This window comes from Crinia signifera, chromosome 11, assembly GCF_055691185.1.
Source record: "Crinia signifera chromosome 11, ASM5569118v1, whole genome shotgun sequence".
NCBI classification, from domain to species: Eukaryota; Metazoa; Chordata; class Amphibia; order Anura; family Myobatrachidae; genus Crinia; species Crinia signifera.
In genome coordinates this window covers 6059030-6083354 of record NC_139227.1, presented here as the reverse complement: position 1 = coordinate 6083354, position 24325 = coordinate 6059030, and the positions used below count along the sequence as shown (strand labels likewise).

General features: G+C 44.3%; 1 protein-coding gene across 3 annotated transcripts in view; it reads left to right on the top strand.

Annotated features, from left to right (window-relative positions):
* FTO (FTO alpha-ketoglutarate dependent dioxygenase) overlaps positions 1-24325 on the top strand; it is a 256447-nt gene that overhangs the window by 178976 nt on the left and 53146 nt on the right. The window contains exon 9 of one of the 3 annotated variants that reach the window (XM_083165323.1): positions 8757-9212. The exons of the other annotated variants lie outside the window; for them this stretch is intronic. Within the exon in view, the coding sequence (XP_083021449.1) occupies positions 8757-8856 (100 nt within the window). The 3' untranslated portion in view covers positions 8857-9212. Of the gene's footprint in view, positions 1-8756; positions 9213-24325 lie in introns of those variants that run through there. 3 annotated transcript variants of the gene reach the window in all.

Here is a 24325-nt window from a genome sequence, read left to right as displayed (position 1 = left end):
CTCCGTGGAAAGCCAGAACATGCACGGTTAACAGCCAGATCCAGTAGATGACGTGAGACATGAGTGGTCACTTTTTGACTTTTGGTGTTCTCTTCCTAGTCTCCTAATTAGTAATTAATTACTCTTCCTAGTTCTCTTCCTAATTAAACAATGACGCTATCAAGCTTAGATTTGTGCTGAGGGTCATTGTCATAGTTTCTAGTCATGGCTGTTTCTATCTTATTGGATCTCATTAACTCCAAATATAGATTTATTTTTTTGGTTCCTGCAGGGTAAGGTTTGGGGAGTCCTTAGACATCACATCTCAGGAGAAGCTCAGTTCCTCCAGCTAGATTCCATAATAACTACATATATCTAAGCTAAATGATGTATTAAGGCTCGGTTTAGCAGCTATGATTAAATTAAACACCATCCACAAAGTGCATCAACTATTGATTTGGAAGCCAAAGTTGAATTAGAATGGCAGTCTCAACATCTTTGTGGATTCCCCACAGTAATAACAAGTTCACTTCCTGCTTTCTTAGTGATGCCTGATCCAAGGTCACGGTGCGGGAATGTGATGAGGTCTCATTTCGCTCTTCTTTACTCACTCAAAACTCTATTACTACAAGGTGACTTGTTATCACCATGCTCCAATCTTAAAGTAACTGAAACAGCATTTTGTTCATAAATACGTTGCACGGATCTTTTTCTCCAGCCCATTTTATTTTGCTGGCAACATAACAGACCGATCCATACAAATCTTTTCAGTAATCATATATTGATTTTCCTGGAGTATAACTCCATTTGGAGCATTTAATCGTGAGCTAGAGAAGGCCATCAAAGACCTAGAAGTACCACTGACCCAATAGGGAGCTTTATGATTTATTACCTGAAGCGGTGCTGGGGTCGTGCCGAAAGCATTAACATCTTCAGCGCCAAGGGAATAAACAGCAAGGCTGATGACACCGCATATCCATATGTGAACTTTTTATTATTATTCTTATGTAAGCCGTATGCTTCCTGACAGTGTATAAATCAGAGTAGAACACTCCATCTGTAATAGGTTTAATGGACAGTAACAGGTGTAAATAGATTTCCCCCTATATATAATATACTGTTACTGCATAGTTACCTCCCCTCCTGCATTCTGCAGGAGACTCCCTGACATAGCAGCAATCTCCCTCTCTCCCTCATTAGTCTAGCAATCTTCCTCATGTCACCTAGCCCACATTACACTGTTACATCATAGTTACCTCCCCTCCTGCATTCTGCAGGAGACTCCCTGACATAGCAGCAATCTCCCTCTCTCCCTCATTAGTCTAGTAATCTCCCTCCTGTCACCTAGCCCACATTACACTGTTACATCATAGTTACCTCCCCTCCTGCATTCTGCAGGAGACTCCCTGACATAGCAGCAATCTCCCTCTCTCCATCATTAGTCTAGCGATCTCCCTCATGTCACCTAGCCCACATTACACTGTTACTGCATAGTTACCTCCCCTCCTGCATTCTGCAGGAGACTCCCTGACATAGCAGCAATCTCCCTCTCTCCCTCATTAGTCTAGCAATCTTCCTCATGTCACCTAGCCCACATTACACTGTTACATCATAGTTACCTCCCCTCCTGCATTCTGCAGGAGACTCCCTGACATAGCAGCAATCTCCCTCTCTCCCTCATTAGTCTAGCAATCTTCCTCATGTCACCTAGCCCACATTACACTGTTACATCATAGTTACCTCCCCTCCTGCATTCTGCAGGAGACTCCCTGACATAGCAGCAATCTCCTTCTCTCCCTCATTAGTCTAGCAATGTCCCTCATGTCACCTAGCCTACATTATACTGTTAGGCTGGTTTCACACACTCCGGCTCCTGCCGGACGGTGAAATCCCGCACGGCCAGGGAGCCGTGCCGCACACACTAGTTTATCATGGAAGGGATGGCCACAGCCCGGCAGCCGTCCCTTCCAGTGGCGGGATCCGGCTGCAACCGTGCGGCCGGGCCATGGCCGTCCCGTGTGAATGGACACAATAGTGTCCATTCACAACTAATGTGTGCGGCACGGCTCCCTGGCCGTGCGGGATTTCACCGTCCGGCAGGAGCCGGAGTGTGTGAAACCAGCCTTACACCATAGTTACCTACCCTCCTGCATTCTGCAGGAGACTCCCTGAAATAGCAGCAATCTCCCTCTCTCCCTCATTAGTCATCCTATCTCCCTCATGTCACCTACAGTAGCGCACATTACACTGTTACATCATAGTTACCTCCCCTCCTGCATTCTGCAGGAGACTCCATGACATTGCAGCAATCTCCCTCTCTCCCTCATTAGACTAGTAATCTTCCTCATTTCACCTAGCCCACATTACACTGTTACATCATAGTTACCTCCCCTCCTGCATTCTGCAGGAGACTCCCTGAAATAGCAGCAATCTCTCTCTCTCCCTCATTAGTCTAGCAATCTCCCTCATGTCACCTAGCCCACATTACACTGTTACATCATAGTTACCTCCCCTCCTGCATTCTGCAGGAGACTCCCTGACATAGCAGCAATCTCCCTCTCTCCCTTATTAGTCTAGCAATCTCCCTCATGTCACCTAGACCACAGTACCCTTTTACATCATAGTTCCCTCCCCTCCTGTATTCTGCAGGTGACTCCCTGAAATAGCAGCAATCTCCCTTTCTCCCTCATTAGTCTAGCAATCTCCCTCATGTCACCTAGCCCACATTACAGTTTTACATTTTGGGGTAAAAAAGGAATGCGAGACAGATACATTTACAGTGAATCATCAGCGCCAGTTCCCAGCACTTTACCAAGTATAGTATCTCTTACTAACTGCTCCGGGGCTCATCTACATTTGGATATAAGTCATTATAAAAGATTCCTCTCAGATGTAGCAGTACACACCCACGCTTCTAGGTGCCACGTTCACCATCTCTTTTCACAATCTCTCCATATATGGAACTAGACACGCCCTTTGGGTGGAGCATGACACGCCCCCTCAATGAGGCGCTGTGCAAAATTCTACTACCAACTATAATCTCCCTGAAATTAGTTTTCAAAAGTAGGCAAGTATGGGTTTCTGTTATCGCTGGAACAGACTAGTCCAGGGATGGGGAACCTTCAGCCCTCCAGCTGTTGCCGAACTACACATCCCAGCATGTCTTGTTACAGTTTTGCTATGTGGCCATGCTGCAGGGCATGCTGGGATGTGTAGTTCCACAACAGCTGGAGGGCCGAAGCTTCCCCACCCCTGGACAAGTACAATAGGGAACATACATAAGCATGTTTATTTGCATATTGCACCCTCCCTATAGTTCTGAGTAATACGTCTGTTCTATTTTACTCTTTCTAGTTCAGGACAGAATGTACTGTACATTAGCGGTGCCTGTGGGCACAACATAGGGTCAGTCGGAGCTCACCAGCCCCACCTCTTCTACACATTACATTCCGTACACACAACAACACATAGTGACATTTTACTCCTCTTATCCGTTTGTTCCCGTCTATTATTTTCTACTTAATAATAAGAGAAGAATTTTACATATTCAAAAAAGTTCACACATTTTTTTCTTCTTGTGCCTCGAATTTTATAATCTCTAGGGGGGGGGAGTTCTATTGAACATGGGATGTTCAGCAACTAATCAGATTCTATCTTCTAGAAGATGCTAAATAAATGAGAAGTAGAGACTCATTAGTTACTATGACAACATCCCATCTTCAATAGGACTCACATTTTAGTAAATTTACCCCTAAGGGGGGTATTCAATGCAGGGTCACGACTGTCAGGCTGGCCCAACAGCTGTGACCCTGTCCCGATCTCGGTCCGCTCGACTGAGATTATGCAGGTGGGATTCAATGTCCCGCCTGCCGAGTGCCCAAAGGGGGCGTGGCCACGAGAAGCGTCCATGAATCAGCGAGCTGCGGTGGGAACTTGACAATTCCCGGCCATTGCCCGACTGCTTGTAAGGTCGGCCACGTTCTGCCGAGATCCCTGTTCAATGCAGTTGAGGAAGACCGCATGGAATAGGGCCCCCGCCGCCATTTATTTGCCCTGTCGGGAATGGCGGCGGGAGATTGAATATCGCCCTATGTATGTTATGAGTAGGCGCATTTTCTGTTTTCAGTAGCTTTTTTTGCCAGGTTAACACAAGGTCCTCACATATTGACAGCAAACATTATTTAGATACTGCATTCCCTACACATGTCCGGATTTAATTGGGACTGTCACCTTTTAAGGACAACTGGGTTCTTGTGTAGTTTCACGGCGTTGGGTACGCTCGCCAAACTATCTAAAATAAAGTAACTTAACTCCATGCCAACGTGGATAGTTCATACCCCCACTATCCACGTTGGCATGGAGTTGATGTTAGATAGCGTGGCGAGTGAAGCGAGCCACCGAGCCCGCAAGGGGACTCAGAAGCACGGCGCCATGCTGGCGCCGTGAAACTACACAAGTACCGACAACTGTATCCAGGCCTGTCTGGATGATTTGGATATATGGCCCGTTCACTGGCACTCAGCAGAACAGTTGTAAATGGCAAGTGAGAGTGGCACGCTGTAGCATGGGCGTCATTAACGATGACCTCCCTCTTGTGGACATGACTGGAAGGGAGGTGCACATCGTTAATGACAGTGAGCATACACACTAGGCGATATTGTCCACAATATCGTTCACAAAGCCCTTTGTGTATGAGGCTTTAGTTTTATGACACTTTTATGCTTACAAGATATTTACAGAACTATACAAAAATTATACATTTCAAGGCATGTTTTAAAATCCTATACAGTGTGCTCGGTGTGCTTATGTCACGGTTTTAGACTCGGAATGGTGAATACCAGACCGGGAATTAGCTTGACCTGACTCAGGGGTGCGGAGTCTAACCGTACCGGTGGTTTTCGCCAGTGACCCCTCTAAGTGGGATTTGGGCTTCTCTGCACTCGGTGCGCCGGTCGCGGTCCCCTGATCAGGTTTCCCACATGGTGCTGGTAAACACTGGGCATAAGGCAGGGTAAGCTCTGGAATACTCATGTCAGACTAGCCGGGTCAGGAACTTGCAGACAGATACAGGTAACAAAGGAGTAGGCTTGAGCAAGAGTCCAAGTACTAGCCGGGTCATACACTGGGAGTCACAGGATGCAGGACACAGGGAGCAGGCAGGAGAATGGTCACAGAACAAGCCAAGGTCATACACAGGATATCACGGATGTAGTACACAAGGAACAGGCAAGAGAGTGGTCACTAGGATAGCCAAAGTCAGGAGCTAGTAGTCACTGGGTACGGTACACAAGGATTAAGCAGGAGAATAGCCGGAATCATACACTGGAAACACAGGATATCAGACCAAGCACTGGGAACGCTGGAGCAGGCAGGGCCGGCTCTACCACTATGCAGCTTTAGGCAGCAGCCTAGGGTGCCAGGATCTGGGGGGCGCCACCAAGTCTACAAATCAAAAAATCAATTATGTCTATGAGGTACTTAATGCAGGTGGCAGCTTTGGAACTTCTAAGACCTCACCTCTATACTTTCCCTTGAGTCATACTTCCTACATTGCTAGGATTGGATGACCACTAGGATTGGATGACCACACGATCTAAAAAAAAAAAAAATTGGGGGTGGGGAGGGGGGCTGGGGAGTAGGTTGAAGTTTTGCCTAGGGTGCTGAGAAGCCTTACACCGGCCCTGGGAGCAGGTTAGTGAACCTATACTCTGGCAGGGAATATGGAATACCTGCCAGGAAGTGCCTTTTATAAGGAGCTAATGAGCTCAGCTGTCAGACCCTGAGCTATTACCTCACAGGTTGCTAATCATGGAGACTGTGCAAGGTCTCACCCAGGTGCTGCAATCAACCTGCAGTGTTCCCACGAAAGGTGCGTACACACGTACAGATTTTTCCGTGTGATCTATGTGGTGGGAAAAAAACCTGGAAATGTATGGGAGCATATGACAATCAAAAATGTCCACCCAAATGCAGGAAAACAGAAGAAATATCTGCTTTGATAAATTTGTTATATCAGAACGATTAAACAATTTGTCTGACTGATCACTGTCTGTTTACAAGCGCTGGGTAACAATTTTTTGATTGTCATATGCTCCCATACATTTCCAGGTTTTTGTTCCCACCAGATAGATCAGACAGATAAATCTGTATGTGTGTACGCACCTTTACACAGAACTGGTTAGCAGTATGGAACAGAGGAAGACAGAGCAGAACCAGCAGGATTTCACAAGCAGGTAACACTAATACTGAATATTGTGACAGCTACAACTACATGGGAATGCATTATTTATATATAAATACCCTTCAACATTTTAATTGTGTCCGCTATGAGAAGCGTTAATGAGACAAGGGGACACATGGTTACACCTCACTTGCACATGGCTGCCTCAAATTGTGGTATACCCTAAGGCGGCTCTGAGGCAATAGCCACATCCTAATGCTACCTAATCTGCTTAATTAAAAAATGCACATACAGATAGTGGTAGATGCTCAAATTAGTTCAGTAATACCATGCAAGGGGTTTTTACTGAGTAAGTAACAAGACATTGGTAGTATTAGTAATCAATCTTGAACACTTCATGATAATAGAATTCAGAGATATTGGTTACATATACCTGCGCAGGTGTATGATATGCCCCCAAGCCACGTCAAGGCTTCTCTGTTTATTGGGGGTCCCTAACGCTATATCTAGGTGCAGGGTGTGGCATTGGGGGAACCAATGTCTTGTTACTTAATTAAAAAATGCACCAACATACATATCAGTGGCAGATACACTTGGAGGTCAGCAGGACTTAACATTCACAGCAGTGTGTGTAAAAGTCACACCTTTATTCTGATAGCTGGGAGCGAAGTGCAGTGTTCTGCTTCTTCATTATTCTATACAAGCCATGAGTGAGCTGTAGGCACTTGTCCTTCTTGCATTATTTACTGTACAAACAAAGTAAACATTAATACATTCTTGCTGACTTTTGTGTACTCCTCACCGGGAGAAGCCCGGAGAGGAGACCCAATATTAGCATGTCAGGGGGGGGCGGGAAGGGACAGATGTCATCAAGCCCCGCCCCCATGGTCATCAAACAATGCAATTTGCGGGTCTGTGAATTGGGGGAGGGGCTACAATGACACAATTCGCCCCTCGCCGCGGACCCGTGAAAAAAACGGCATTTTGTGCAGCAATGAGGGGGGTTGCGGGGGGCTGCCAGGGCATAGCGGGAGGATTGGCCACCTTCCCGGCAATTCCGGGAGGGTAGGCAAGCCTGCATAAATAATGGGACTGATTTTGAGTTACATGCAATGCAATTCTACAACCAGAATTCTGGTGCGCCTACATGTCCATATCCTCAACCATATGCCTCTCCGTGTTTGATAGCAGCAGTCATTATCATCATTACCACTTACACCTATACCCCTTGGTAAGTGCTGTCAGAATTTGGCTTCCAGTATGCATATGCAGGACTCAACTTGGGATACCTGCGCGCGACACCAACACAAAATGGTAGTTTTGTACGTTACCATTATGACGCCCTGTGTAATGCATAAATGCCCATTTTTGGTGACCACAAAGAATAGGCTGAGGTAGGTACAACTGAATCACAGAGGTGCGTATAAAGCCCCCGATGCATGCAGAGGCTGCTGAACTTTGCTAGATGTGGCTGCAGTAGAACTTGCTTGTGTCACTTGAAACCAGGAAAATGTGATATTAATAGTCAGCAAATTGAAGAGAAAACAAAATGCACATAATAAGCCGAGTAAGGCCGGATCTGTGCGATCGTTCCACAATATAGACAGTGGGCCTTCAATTCTGAACTATTCAGCAAAATACATAGTACATACGTTTGTAGTGTTGTTACTTGTCCTTTTCTAGGCATTTAAGTTCTATGAAGCCATATACTGTATACTTTATGTAGATATTTGACAGTATAGTCTATATTAATTCCACAGATTTATTCCCTACATGGCTTCCGCTTTTGTCTTCACAAACTGGCATAACTTAGTAAATGTTCTACCCATGTTATTGTGCTTAATGTCCTTTTGCATATATCTGTCAGTAACACCTTTTGTGATCTCGTCATCCCTCCGTAGACTCGCTAATCGACATCTGACTTTGATGTCTGTCAGAGAATAGACAGCGACTATCATTTTTCACTATTGTTGGCTGACAGTGGCTGCAGGCACTTTTTTGACTTGCCTTTGAGAAGCCCGACTCAAGGCTTTCACTGCTCTAATGAGCCCAAGCCCTTCCTCCTACACAAGCACATTATATAATCCGGCCTATTTATTAAGAATGTGCGATAAGAGAGATTTTGTATTTTGTTCGCTGGGAGTTCAGCGGGAATAGTTTACGATGTTACTCATGAAGCGAATCATCTAGTGTGTGCCGCCTTCTATTTGGCCTCTTCCCTGGCCTTGCTATGGAATTGTATCGAGCATGGAGGTTACATTAAGACCCCTTGCTCCTGCGAAACAGAAATAAGGATAAAGTGTTAAAACTCTCTTTAAATAAACTAGTTAGGTATTAGGGGTTGCACCGAAGACATTATGACTGTATTTAATGCTATGCTTAATCAGTTTGATTACATGAAAGTGATTTGATAACCGAAAAACTGGGCCAAGTCCGCAAATGTGCCAGCCGCCTTCACATAATGAATATTCTAACTTTCCCTTGAGAATCAGAAATCCCAAATCATAAAAAAAAAAGTAAACAAACACCCTTTTCTACAGTTACACAGTGAATACCCCATTATCTCGCTCTTATTTCTCAACCTATCAACTTGCAGACATACAAATTCATTCGGTCATCTCAGTCAAACATCAAAAGACAGGAGGAACTTGCTGACAAATCAAGAATCTAATCAAGGAGAACAAACGCCAGTATAGCTCGGAGCTGAAAGGAAGATGAGAACGGAGACGAGATAAAGCAAATACGCTGCTAAGTGTTACAAATTACTGCTGCCTCCTCCTTGCACGTTACACACATCTGACTCAATACTGTGCATTCTTTTGGGGGGTAATTTAACGCGTACCTTGCAGCTGTGTTTCTGTTTTGCAAGCAGAAATGAGAAGTTTTCATTATGTATTGACATATTTTTCTTGTTAAGTAGTGTTTAAAGATGTGCTTACAAGATGTACAGATAGTGGCCTCTTCAGCAGAGCGTTTCTATACCTCCTGCGAAATATGTACGCGTAACTTCATGGCAGAGTGACGTATGACATGTGTCTGACAATGACATGCCACATACTACTTCAGAAAACTGTTATACGTTAGTACAAAGTCTTGAACTGTATGTAGCTCAATCCTCAAAGCCTAATGAGATGCTAGAATTTGGAACGAGGATTGCTTTTAATTAACAAGTAAATGGCTAATTCCTCAAGTACTATTTGGCAATGATGAAAGTATTTGCCTGTTTGGCGGTTTAGAAGGAGCTGCGTGTGCACTATTTTATGAAGCATGTAACTACAGTATAATCACATTTACGGCATTTTATCATTATTTTATTAATTAGGTCCTACAAGCTCCAGTATTGTGTAATGAATGTTCAGGGCTGTGTTATTTTATCTTCCATTTGTCATGAATCGGGGTGTTAGTAAGACTTTCCTACCTCTCCAGTGTCTCTCCAGGCTTGCTCTGCGCCGCACACCCACGAGGGTGAATACTGATGTACATGCGGGTTACCGTCCGGGGTCTGTTCGGTGCCTCATCGCCTTATACTGGAGCTCTTTCTCCGGACTCTGTTGTGTCTGCTTCAGCCTGTGATACTTAGCGCTACCCTCTGCCATCACTGTAGGCCACAGCTACGCTGTATACAAACCAAAGTACCCCCCATTCCCATGTATGGGTGCGGCCATCTTGGATTCGGTCACATGGATGTTTTCCACCAATTCCAGACTTCATGTTTCTGACATCATAGACTCTAGCCAATCCCCGGGCAGCTCTCCCTATGAGTATAGTGGGTTGAGTCCTGGGAAGTGTCCAGTACAATGATGTTTCCAGACTAAGCTTCACATCTCCACAGCTCCGGTGAAATCCTGCTGTCTCTGTGTGCACTCCCCATCCTGCTGCACGGTCTGGCTTCCTCCAGTGTCCCTGGAGGTTCCTCTCAGTTCCAGCTGAGTTCTGCATTGCTTTCTTCAGTCGTCTGTCAACTCCTCAACCATCGACTGTTATCATTGATTGCCATCATCGAGTGTCCTCATCTATTGTCCTCATCGATTGTCATCTTTTAATTATTCAAACCATAGGGCGCAAACAGCGGTCCATGTCATCGACCACTAGCTTTACAAGAATCGCTCTCTAGCGCAGCACTCTAACATCCTGACCTAGCATTGATTTAATCAATAACCTGTTTATTGAATTTGCATCTATCTATCAATCATGCTATTGTTTGCATCTGCTGATTTTAAAGTTTATTGCTGTTCTCCTATACTTTTACCTCCTCAAGTACCATCTCTTCCTAGTCACCTTCCGAGAGTCCACGCTGATATCAGCCACCATCGGTATCCAGCATCGGTACCCATCATCACCAGGTTTACCCCTATGTGCCTGTGGTATTGGTGCTCTAAGTACCATATAGAGTACAGATGATTACCTGCCGGTGTCTTCAAGATACTTACCTCCTCTTCTTCATCCATCGATTGTCATCATTAAACATCAGTGACGACATCATTCAGCTTCCGCTAATGGGTCCGTTGATTCCGAATATATAGCCGGTTTAACAATATAGCCGGTTAAAGGGGGGTGGGTCATTTCCTCTCCCCACTCACACCAGTAAATGCAGGGACTAGGCTGGTGTAAAAGGGGCTGGCCCCAGAAAGTCCCTGCATGATCCTGGGACCATATTCCCGAGTATGTCCCTGAATTTTCTCGTGTGAAAGGGGAATTATTTCAAATAGCCAGGACCTGGAGTGATCTAAATACAGCCGGGCAGCCCTTCTGCCTGGCGGTTGCTGCTCCCCAGTTACTGTGAGCATGTATTCCCCCTTGGCAATGAGCATGTAATCCCACATGGCAACGAGCCTGGAACCCCTGGCAATGAGCATTGAACCTTTGGCAACGAGCATGTAGATAAGCAACACTTATGTAGCATAATGAGTAGGCATTATGGTCTTTGGCAAAATACATATTAAACATTATGGTGTGTGACTTAACATGTAATAGGCATTATGGTGTAAATTTTAAGGATTTTGTCAGAAAGAGTGAACTAGAATAAGGCCCAATGTGTAGAAGTTGTATATGGTGTGGTACACTACACTCAAAAACACACCCTCTTTTGAGTGGCCACACCTCCTTGCGCACAACTACATCCTACACTTTTGTCGCCAAGGTGGGCCTGTGTACTTTAAACGCCAGGGCCTATTTTTAGTCCCATTTCCACCCTCTCTCTCGCCACTCTCTTAGCATTTACACTGGCACCACTAACACCACCCTCCTCCCATCCCCTCTCCTATCATGGTGCCCCCCCCCCTGTAATTTTCTCCTGGATCCGCCACTGAGAATGTTGAACTGTGTATGCTCTCCAATGTGAGCAATTAAGCTTCTGTGTACACAACCACATCAGCGACACACCCAGAAAACTAGCCATTATTGTGTATCCTAAAATCACTGTCCAGGAACGCTCAGCATATTTCCATTACATTTATGATACCATGTATCTCAATCACAGCCGTGCTTCTATACCTCCCAACTGTCCCTATTTTTGCAGGGCAGTCACAATTTTTCGTGACTGTCTCACGTCCCATCTTGGCCAGCAGTGTCCCTCGGTGGGCGTGCAGTTTGGAGTCCCCCTGTCACAGTAGTAAATATATGCTGTGTGTGAGACTTAATCATGGGCAAATTAATCGTAAATGTTTGCCCCTATTCAATTCCAGTGCTGATCTTCCTCGGCGATAACCGTGTGGATCGGCGAAATTACCAGAAATTCATTTATTTTGGTGAATTTGCTGCAGTTTTTGCGCCCTTTTTCCCCTATTCCCACTCTCCCAAAATAATAAGTGAAAATGGACTAAAATATGGACAAAAATGCCCGTGATTGAATACTAACCGCTGATTTTTGGCACAATTTGAGAATAGGTTTATATATGGATATATCCTATATAACAAAAAAGGCTGATGTTGCTTGTCGCTTCTATGGGGGGAATTAAAGAGTTGTGTATGCTGGTGACATTACTGTTATGTTGTTCCGTTAGTTTGATGGTCTTGTGAGTAGTCTGTCTATAATCAATATGTACTGTAGCATTGTTAAAGTACAGCCATAGATGAGACCATACAGTATTTAGTTTGGTTTCCTACGTCTTTATTGCTGCGGGCCCCGTCCTATTATAATGTATGTTGTTTTTGCTTTCACCAGTAATGCACCACCCTGTGGGGGTTATTCTAGCTCACTCTTCCTGACAAATTCCTTCTTAGATGGACAAAACCATGTGCACTGCAGGTGGGGTAGATGTTACTTGTGCAGAGAGAATAAGATTTGGGTGGGGTTTTACTTCAAAGTGAGATCTATATTGCAGTGTTAAAAAAAAAGCAGCCAGTATTTACCCTGCACAGAAACATAATAACTCACCCAAATCTAATTCTCTCTGCACATGTTACATCTGCCCCACCTGCAGTGCACATGGTTTTGTCCATCTAAGAAGGATTTTGTCAGAAAGAATGAACTAGAATAAGGCCCACTATGTTGTGCGATTTATATTCTACCACATGAATTGAAATATTCTACTACTACTGTATCTTAAGTTAAAATAGAATTATTAGTTTTCAATATTCTTTTACTCTACATTATACACATTTCATAGAGAAATGCCTTATTATATACATTATATACTGAGTACATAACTACAGCATGCAAGTAAGTATGTTTAAGACTTTAGTATCCCAATTTTTGTATTGTCCCAATTTTTATGAATCCTGATTTAAGTTCCTATAGACATACAGAAAACTATTAGTATAGGGTACTACAACTGTTTTGTCTGCACCAGCGATTGGTTTAACCTTTAGCATGTGAAACTCAAATTACTTAAGATACGTGCCAGAACTGTCCGGCAGATGATCTCCCTTGTCAGGCTCTCAATCACTGTCTGATTTGCTTGTGTAAAGAAGTCTGGCAGTAATTCAACTCTATAGGCAAACTTGCCAACCAAATTTTATGTTGTGTTTCATTTTTTAAAATTGATACACACACATACACAAAACATTTAAACCTCCTTCAGTGTGTTCCCTTGTTAGTATGCAGAAATCATATTTAGCAGCACATCCTGGCAGTGTGTTATAAAAAGTTCTACAGATGCATCGAAAACTTTAGTTTGATTTAAAAATGTAGAAGTCAAGGCAAACCTATTTACTTTAGAGTTGACTGTATATATATATAGATATATATCTATATATATAGATATATATATAGATATATATCGGTACTTGTGTAATATCTGAGCGTCCGATATTTTCATTGCATGCCACTAGTTAAGGCATGCGATGAGACACGATGGGACCGATTTTCGGGTGTTTTAGACGTTCCTTGTACAATGTAAAAATCGGTCGCATCGCATGCCATTACAATGGCATGCGATGCGACGCGACGATTTTTACATTGTATGGACATGTTAAATGGCCCCACAGACCCGATTTTTAATTGTATACCCACCATGATGATTAATTATTAGGTAAAATCCCCCCCCCCCCCCCATTGTTAATGCAACGCCACGATAAATGCAAACCAGAAGCGTGGCAAGCCCGCGAGGGGCAGCGGTACGCGTCCTCTGACTTTTTCATACCCCACTATCAGCGTTGGCGTGGACTTGATTTTTAATAGTGTGGCGAGCGCAGCGAGCCACCGAGCCCGAAGCGTGGCGAGGGGACGCGGAATACCATGTGAAGTAATGCGCGGTCCCTCACGGGGCGCGCTGCGCTCGGCACACTTCGGGCTCGGTGGCTCGCTGCGCTCACTACACTATATTAAGTCAACTCCACGCCGACGTGGATAGTCGGGGTATGAAAAGGTCGGAGAACGCGTACCGCCGCCCCCCCCCCGCGGGCTTGCTACGCTTCGGGTTTGCGTTTATTGTGGCATTGCGTTAACAATGGGGGGGGGCATTTTACCTAATAATAAACCATCATGGTGGTTATACAATAAAAAATCATTTGACATAGGAATCAAGCATCTGGGTGCCTGTACAATTAAAAATCGGGTCCAATCACGTCGCAACGCATCGGGCGCCCAGATAATACACAAGTACCTACAGTATATATACATAGACTGTGGTTGCGGTCCGGGTATAGTGGATAGAAGATAGCAATCAAGCAGCGGCACTCGATAGGTTTTTTCAAAAGCGTGTATTGTGAGACATACCAACGTTTCGGGGACTAGCCCCTTTGTCAAGGTAAAGGTATATATATATGTATACTGTATATATATATATATGTATACTGTATATACTTTGTTATGCTTTTGACTGTCTCTCTGCAACCAACAATACTAGTTTGTTACGTTGATAAATCTCTGTTAATCCCCATACACACCTGCAGCCCGCGCTGAAGCACCGATCGCTCAGGCCATATCGCTGCACACACTACTCAGCACCCACAATCTGTGCTGAGTGGGGTTTTGCCTATTGTTTATAGGCAAAACCCTGTGAGCTAGCAGGATATACATTGCAAGCACTGTCTATCTCTGCGGGTGATAGCAACGCACGAGACCTTTAGTCAGATCCCTTAGAAATGGGGTTAAAATCGCTGTGTGTGTATGCCTCTTTAGTAGTAGTACGTTTATTTATAAGGCGCCGCAAAGTGTCCGCAGCGCCGTACATAGCAAACAAAAAAAAAACAAATTACAAGGTAACGTACAGGGTGTGTTGAAAAATACAGCATAAATAGGGGTATAGCTGGTAGAACTAAAATCAGCATCAGTTCAGAGGTAGGTGTCAAAATTGTCGAGGAGACTGAAGATGAAGTAGAGGAAGAGACGAACAGGAAAGGCGGACAGGTGAGGTAAAGAGGTAGGGTGAGTACGTGAGGAAGGAGGACCCTACTCATAAGAGTTACCAGACTAAAAGGAGGTGGGTGGACGAACGAAATACAATAGGATAAGTAGGAACGGAGGGGAACGGAGGCAGGATAGGAGGATCAAAAGAGGTTAGAAGGAGGAGGGATAGGCTAGTCAAAAAAAGTGGGTTTTGAGGGAGCGCTTGAAGGAGGTAAGGGAATCAGATAGCCTGATGGGTGGCGGGAGGGTGTTCCAGTGCAGGGGGGCAGCGTGAGAGAAGTCTTGGACACGGGAGTGGGAGGAGGTGATTAGGTGAGAGGTCAGTCGGCGGTCAGCGATGGAGCGAAGAGGACGATGGAGCGAAGAGACTTGTTTGTGCCTTTAGACACTGCTCTGGTTTTTTGAGGAGGAATTAAAACACCATGGGATATTAAATGTTACATTTGTTATAATAATTGGATGTACCTTTTCAAAACTGTATGTCATTCATATAAAATAGTGAATTGATAAAAAATCACATAAAACCATAAAACCACAATGGGAAAGGTGCAGTCTTTCACTTTGAAATTAATTGTGGTGGGAAAGAAATAAAAATGTTGTCCCGTTCCTATAGTTGACCGTTAAGATATAAATAATAACCTCCAATGCTTGGTCTAGACACTGTGGGTTTCTCTCTTGCTTGATGGTAAAGCAGAAGCCGAGTCCCTGAAGCGGAGGCACACAATTGTGTTGGAAATTCTGGCAGATGGAAATAATCCCAATGGTGGAGGAAGTACAGGCTTGGAGTCCTAGGGTCTGGTCCGGGTAACAATCAATGAGCAAGTAGATGTAGATCCAGTGGGTGGTTGGATTCCCCAATACAAAGGAGAGGCTCCTTCCCCAATTCAAAGGAGAGGCTCCTTCCCCGATTCAAAGGAGAGGCTCCATCCCCCAATTCAAAGGAGAGGCTCCACCCCCCAATTCAAAGGAGAGGCTCCATCCCCCAGTTCAAAGGAGAGGCTCCATCCCCCAATTCAAAGGAGAGGCTCCATCCCCCAATTCAAAGGAGAGGCTCCATCCCCCAATTCAAAGGAGAGGCTCATTCCCCCAATTCAAAGGAGAGGCCCCATCCCCCAATTCAAAGGAGAGGCCCCATCCCCCAATTCAAAGGAGAGGCTCCTTCCCCCAATTCAAAGGAGAGGCTCCTTCCCCCAATTCAAAGGAGAGGCTCCTTCCCCCAATTCAAAGGAGAGGCTCCTTCCCCCAATTCAAAGGAGAGGCTCCTTCCCCCAATTCAAAGGAGAGGCTCCTTCCCCCAATTCAAAGGAGAGGCTCCTTCCCCCAATTCAAAGTAGAGGCTCCTTCCCTAATTCAAAGGATCTTTCTGTGCGTGCATAATGTACTGAGTCCCTCATCCCCAATGACAGGAGGTATTTTACTGGCCACTTATCTGCCACTTAATGTTGCTGGTTTGTAGGTGGGATCCTACTTGTGTGGCTAGCCCACTAGTGGCCCCATCTATACTCCTGCTGTGACATAGGAAAGTATAATAGGGTTTTTCTTCCTAATATTTGCCAATTCCCACTTATGGTGGTGACTCACATTTATTTTGCGCACCGTGCATACGGAACAGACATGGTCATGCAGATGTTTCCCTGGCACAGCACTGAAAAACAGGTGCCACCAAAATGAAATCTATTCTGGTAATGGCGCGACTAACAGCTGACGAGTTCCGCAGCTATGTGCATATCAGGAAAACTGCCCACTCATCATAAATACATATAAGAAAACCTACAGCGCTTGTGGAAAGGCAGATATTTTGGCATCTTTCGGCCCCCTCTATTAATTACTCTTGACACCGTGGAGAAACATCTCATATAAATCAGTAATGTGCTCTGATGAGAAACTACACGGTTGGAAGACCATGTAATTTCTCCCCAATTAATTAAAGTTCACAGAGTGTTTTCAGCAGCCAGATGCCACTGTCTGGCTGCAATAACACTGCTGTCAAGAGTAAAAAATTAAGATCCAAGGCAGAAGAAAGGCAGTTAAATAAAGAAAGCAGATGCCAGGTTATTTCTGATGGCGTTCCGTACATCTCCGCTCTGCAGACGGAGTGTTTAACGTGATTCTGCTCCTGCGTTAAGTAGCAAATATTGGACTTCCCCAAATTTGTAGTGTGCATTTTAACGCCATACATACCCTCTGATATTGTTAGACTCGTTTAATTTGTGTATATTAAACCTCTATAGGTACAGAGTTTATCCAATGTCTAGCCACAGGGCTGTGACGCATGTGACATGTATGCGTTTGTACTATTCCGAAGGTTATTTATCAAGTTATTATTATTCACTTTTATATAGCAGCGAAATATTTGACAGCGCTGTCTAGAGGCCTAAAGTTAATTTAGTCACTGATGGATTTTACAGTCTAGTTTTGTTACGGTACGTACTGTACATATAAACACCCACCCCAGGGTCAGTTTAGTCAGAAGCCAATAAAGCTTCCAGCATGATTTTTGGTTTTTATTAGATAGCACCTGGTCCTATATGAACCTAAAGGAGCCCATACACGGTCCGTTGTGTATGGCTCTGTTCTGTACTATGCGATGCACGCTCCCGCGCATCACATAGTACGGTACAAAAAGTATGTGCTTTTTGTACTAGGTACACATCGGATCGGATCGCAGTGCATGCATACTGCATGCACTAGGGATCCGATCCGATGTGTGCTAATTAAGTCCCAAACGGATCCGTTAAACGGACCGTGTATGGGCTCCTTAAGGCTTATTAGTTGTTGTACTTTGGTGTACTGACAATTTGGGTTAGATTTGGACTGTTAATGAGAGCTTAAGTTTTACAGGATTACAAACAAAACATGTACAGATGAGCCAACTTGCCTGTGGTCAGTTGTACCCCTTTCACATCAGAAAAATAACCTGGGTTGTTGCCGGGTCTTTGTGCATTCTGAGCCACAATAAAAGAAGGGTTTATCCCAGGTCAATCCCAGGTTGCTGTGCTGTGTTAACCGGGAAACAAAAAAAAGGGGGGGGGGGAGGGGAGAGGGTATTTGCCAATCGCACAGGACCAAAATTATTGAGATAAATTCTGACGTTTGGGATGGACCTTCTATTGGAGTATGACAAAAATATTTGTCTGTGTGGGTGAAGGTGTGCGACCTTTGGACATATGGTATTTGATACAAAAAGAAAAAAGAAAAAGTATGTCCTTTGGTGTGGTGCACCTGAATTGATCTAAGATTTTACTTTTATTAAATAATGTTAAAATAGGCTGCGAAATATTAAAAGATGAAAGAAGAAAAAAATATCACATTCAACATCAAGTGAGATAACAACAAAGACAATAAGTGTTTTAAAATAAGGTGGCGGGCAGGTGGTACACTGTGATAACCACTAATAATTTTAAATGTTTTTAATCAGTTGTGTATGTGTTTCACTGTAAGATTTGTAAGGTTTGTAAGGTTTTCTAGACTTATTCCCAGCGACCCAGGTCCAGTTCACACTATGGAGGAGGCTCCACCCCCATCTGACATCGGTGACCCGGCAAATCCCGGGTTGCTGTTGGGAGCTGAACCAAGCAAATGCTGAATCGCTCCCGGGACGGACCTGTGTCCAAATCCTAATTATTACTCAGCATTTGCAATGTGAAAGGGGTATATGAAAAAGTGCTGTCCATTTTTGTTCAGGGGGTGGTATATTTGTAATATTGTTCCCCTAGTGTTCAAGTATAATAATAATAATAATATAGTGTTCATTCTAGCACCCGCCATATTTGAAAACCTATGCAGTTCCTCTTCCCTGCCTGGGGTGTCGTTGTCTGCTGTGGTGTTTCTAGCACAGGTCTGGTTTGCATATCAGTGCTGATATACAGACCACACTGTGCTAGAACCTCTACAGCAGACAGCGACACCCCAGGCAGGGAAGAGGAACTGCATGGGTTTTCAAATATGGCGGGTGCTAGAATGAACACTATAATAATAGCAGTTATCAATTAAAAATATATGTCCATCGCAGAGGCCAGGAAATCTCCATCCTAGAAGATTCCTTTCCACCTAATAAACGGGGGGCGCCAAACCTCTGTTTTTTTCAAATGGAGACTGTCAACACGCCCTCCTTGCCTTTCAAACAGCATCAGCCTCTCAAGTTAAAGACAGTCTGGTGCCTGCCTGCGTCATTTCCTGCAGGTCCCATTCGCACAAGCATAGAACAGGTCATGTTCTGAGTAACTATCAATACTTTTTAATGATGTGTAGGGGTGCAACCCCATCTGAATGACCACCTCTATATTTTTTGTGTTTTGGGTTTAAGAAAAATAATAATTTATCTCCCTTTCTTCTTCTATTATAAAATTCATCACTTGGCCTATTGGCCTGATAGCCCAATGCCGCGGAAATGTGACCAAACACTACTACGGCAGGAGGCCAATATTCATCTTTACAAATGGAAGTTAGGAAAATATATTGGTACTCTTTACCTAGAAGGGCTCCCATCGCGGGCATTGAATGCACTAAAAAATCGGGTGCGATGCGACCGACGCGATGCCCGCGATTTCCCATAGGGAACAATGTTAAATGTCCCAATTGACCCGATTTTCCTGTTCAATGTCTCAATTGAGCCGATTTTTCCATAGGAAACAATGTTAAATGGGCCACAGAGGCCAAATAGGCACCCTGAAGTGTGAAATGGCCCCCACAATTGTTAACGCCACCCCACGATCAACGTCAACCCGAAGTGTGGCGGTACGCGCTCTACAACCTTTTAATACCCCCACTATCCACGTCGGCGTGGAGTTAAGAATAGAAAGTGTGGCGAGCGCAGCGAGCCACCGAGCCCGAAGCGTGGCGAGCGCAGCCGGATACCTTCACAGGTATCCGCGTCCCCTCGCAGGCTTCACAGCTGTCCGCGTCCCCTCGCGGGGCTCGCTGCGCTTGCCACGCTTCGGGCTTTTAGTGCATTCAATGCCCGCGATGGCCGCGATTTTTTACTAACGATGCCCACGATCAAAATCATGGGTGCCCAAAACACAGAATTCTGCCTCCTAATCCTATCTGTTCTTGACCTACGTAGTTATACTCACAACCCTTCCTGTTGACGCTAGAGTACTTTGATGTTGATGTTGTGTATTTAGCTTGCTTTATAAATTTGGTGTAGGTAGCTTTTTATGGTTCTGTGTTGAGTATGCTGCCAAGATGAATGTTAATACTGTACCACTCATATGTCAAAAAGTTCATAAAATCAGTCTGATTTTATCTTTCATATAAAGTTGTTACATTCCTCTTGTTTCCCTTCATATATCTCATCCTATACATTTCTCTGGTTGTAATTATTTTGTTCCAAGTTTTCCTACAAATAAGGTTCAAAAATATTTCTTCCAAGAAGGTAAAGTGTAAATCTTCAGAGCAGGAGAGGAAACGTGAGTATACGGGAACTTGGTAGAGTATATGTTATAAATGAAAAAAGATGTAGATTGGAGATGTCAGCCAAGTAATTTGTAGAAGTTCAAGCCGCTTTTTTGGACATGACAACGGAATTTATTGTACCAGTATGTTAAAGGATTTCACCACAAAAAGTTAAAAATGAACTACAGTGGCTATAAAATGTATTCTCTCCCTTTGGGCCTTTCCACATCATAGCACCAGAGTGGATTTTTGTATAATTACTATTGCTGTTAAAGTCAAACTAGAAAGAAAAATAACTAAATGACTAGAGACTAAAACTTTGGTTTCAAAACGGAGTAAGGGTGAAGACATTTTCTAGCACTGTATGTTCAGGTTGATAAACACCGTACAATGATCATATTCCCATTTCAGCTACATCTTCCATCTAAATTCGATACCTGTGCATTGATTTTGGCTGAACATCACTAATGCCTGATTTAGAGATGTATGCACTGCCAATATTTATGCAGTTGGTCATTTACTGTCCAACTGGGAAAGCGCACCATTGCACTGTGCGCGCAAACACACACACACAGGTAGCTTAGCAATAACGCTCACTGTGAGGATTTGTTTGCAAAGTGATTGACAGACATGGACTGTTTGGGGAGGTAAAGAAGAGTGAGGCAAAAACACAGGTGTGTTGTGACCTTTTTTTGGGTGCGTTTCAGCCTACATCTGCGGCCTCGTGTAGAAAACATAGCGCCAGTGTTTCCGTTCCTACAGCCATGATTATTTAGTTACTTCAAGAATCGATTTATCTGCAACTGATACTGTGCATTTGTACACAGATGCGGAGATTTGCAAGGTCATTGCTGGGCTTCTCCGTCCACTTCCAGGCAGTGGTAGAATTAGCACATTTTTGTACATTAGTGGGATATTTCCCGGTTTTTGGAATAACATTTTTTTAGGCATACTTACGTGTCCCCTGCCCGGTGATCCCTCGGCATCCACGTTGTCCCCCGGAGTCCACAGCCAGCCTTCAGCACCAACTCTGGCGTCTCCGGCATCTTCAGCGGTCCGAGGAGTGCTTTGCGCAAGTTCCCAGGTGGCCGGTGACGTCACTCGCACAAAGCACTCCTGGGACCGCTGGAGATGCCGGAGAGGATGCTGAAGGCCCGCCATGGACGCCGAGGACTTGGTAAGTATAAAAAAAAAAGGGTTAGGGGGAGACCCCCCCCCCCCCCCCAAATAAATTCAAATTGTTCCAAAAAACACGTTTTTTTAAATAATTCGGATACGGAATGCACGGATACGGGATACTCAACCTGTATCACAAAACTCTTTGTGGACTGTTCACCTACTTTTTACCTACTTAATATACACTTGTCATTGATACTGTATGTAGTGTTCATTCTAGCACCCGCTATCTTTGAAAACCCATGCAGTTCCTCTTCCCTGCCTGGGGTGTCGCTGTCTGCTGTTGTTTTTCTAGCACAGGTCTGGTTTGCATATCGGTGCGGATATACAGACCACACTGTGCTTGAAGCACAACAGCAGATAGCGACACCCCAGGCAGGGAAAAGGAACTGCATGGGTTTTCAAAGATAGCGGGTGCTAGAATGAACACTAGTATGCTTAGCTAAATGGCACCCTTTTTGGTGTGTTGGCAGCAGAACTCTTGGGGGTTCTTCATTGCTGTGGATTTAGGAGCAAGGAGGTCACAGGCTATGCTCCAAATATGAATTTCAGTTTTCAGTTTTTCATTTAACAAGGCAAAAATTCCTTGTCCCTCTTCATACATGGGACATACTACTTATTTGGGAGTTTTCAGTATGGCAATGTTTAACCAAAACACTAGATCAGTAAAATGTAATTGTTAATAAACCTTGATTGACATACTCTAGCTTTATTTATAACTGAACATTCAAGCAACAGAGTCATTTAATAAGGAATGCATTATAAATATACGAACGCCTGTAATTTCAGCCTCTGATCATTTATCACCAGCCCTGCACCGCGATTATCTGTCTACCTTGTCCGATGTGCTGTATTAGTGCCATAAATAATCCTGCCGATCCTGTCTCATTTGTTCTATAGACAATCTTTGGCATTCTGTTATTTGTTGTAATTATCCTGTTTCCCCACTGATAGACGTGATTAAGTCTATTTAGGGCCGTGTAATGGGTTTTCTGGCTGGCTGAGTACAGGCTAATAAGAACTCCCTGCGTGTCTTTGCTGACAGCTGCCACGAATCCAGTCTATGTGCTTCTAGAACAACATTTCGTTGCCACTGTTTACAAACACACTGTCACTTCATGGCACATTATACAAAGACCGTTGTTGGCTCGAATACTTCAACAACATGAGACATACCAGAAACGTTAAAGGGGTTGGTGCTTTTCAAGATGCATTTACAGAGAACAGTGCAAATGAAGGGCTCATCTGCTATTTTTTTTAAATGCCCATTGTCTAAATCAGGCTTGCCTACCCTCCCGCAATGGCCGGGAGGCTCCCGAAATTCGGGTCCCCTTCCCGGCCCCCTGGGAAGGTGCGCAAGTCTCCCAGCACCTCCCCCTTCCCAGCTACACTACACACCGATTTTTGTGGGTCCGCAGTGAGGGGCAGGGCTAAAATGTCGCAAATCGCGCCATTTTGTGTCATTTTAGCCTCTCCCCCAATCCGCGGATCCGTGATTTGCCTCTTTTATCCGCTATGAGGGCGGAGCTTGGTGACGTCCACCTCCAACCCGCCCCCTGACATGCTGCTGTGTGGTCTCCTCTCCGGGTCTCTCCCGGAGAGGAGAAGTTAAAAGTAGGCAAGTATGGTCTAAATCCATTATGTCGCCATGATGTTCAGTTATAAATGGCAAATGGAAATATACGAGACAGGATTCGCTTTATATTTTTACTCGTTTTGCATAAGTTAACATACCCTTTGTGAGGTTGATGTCCTGATCAGGTTACAGTTATTTAATGACACAGGATACTGGATTCCTACATCACAATACAGCTGTGAAGCTTTCAGGTGACAATGTTGTCAATCCACGCAAAACAGCCAAATTGCAGCCATATTCATAAATAAAAGATGGGATTCGCAATCCATCAATGCAATGCAATGTTTTTCATATTTTCAAACAATCTGAAGTGGATCCACAAATATACGTTTTTTTCCGTGGAAAATGGCCGCTAATTCGAAAATTTACCAGCTGTTTCCGTGAAAAAAAAAGTGACTTTACTAAGATCCTGGTCTGGTGATGCAAATCCCAGCTGTTTCCCTGGCAAAAATCACTGGGATCGAATACTCACATTGTGTTATTTATGACAATTGGACATAACAGGAAACATTTAATACACCCATTATGTAGAGCAGGCATTCCCAACCACGGTCCTCAAGGCACACCAACAGTACAGGTTTTGTAGATATCCAGGCTTGAGCACAGGTGACTTAATAAGTATCTTAGGGACTCTGATTAAACCATCTGTGCTGAAGCCTGGATATCAGTAAAATCTGCACTGTTGGTGTGCCTTGAGGACCGTGGTTGGGAAAGCCTGATGTAGGGATTCAGTATGAAATCCCGACAGGGTCATAATACTGACGAGGTCAAAATCCCGACATTTAAAATCCCGACATGGACAAAATCCCAACATTTAAAATCCCAACATGGTCAAAATACCGACATATGGAATGTACAGGTGAAACAGTCAACATGACTTTCCGTCGACAGGTCGCGAGTTCGACATGGGTTTCCTCACTGTTTTTTTACCCGAATGTCGAAACTGTCGACATGGACACAGTTGGAAGTGAACCGCTTCGCTGCGCTCGGCACAATATTATATTCTCCCACCACGCCCTAGTGGATGGTAGGGCATGAAATCGCGACCTGTCAACGGAAAGTCATGTTGACTGTTTCACCTGTACATTCTATATGTCGGTATTTTGACCTTGTCGGGATTTTGTCCATGTCGAGATTTTGACCATGTCGGGATTTTGTCCTTGTC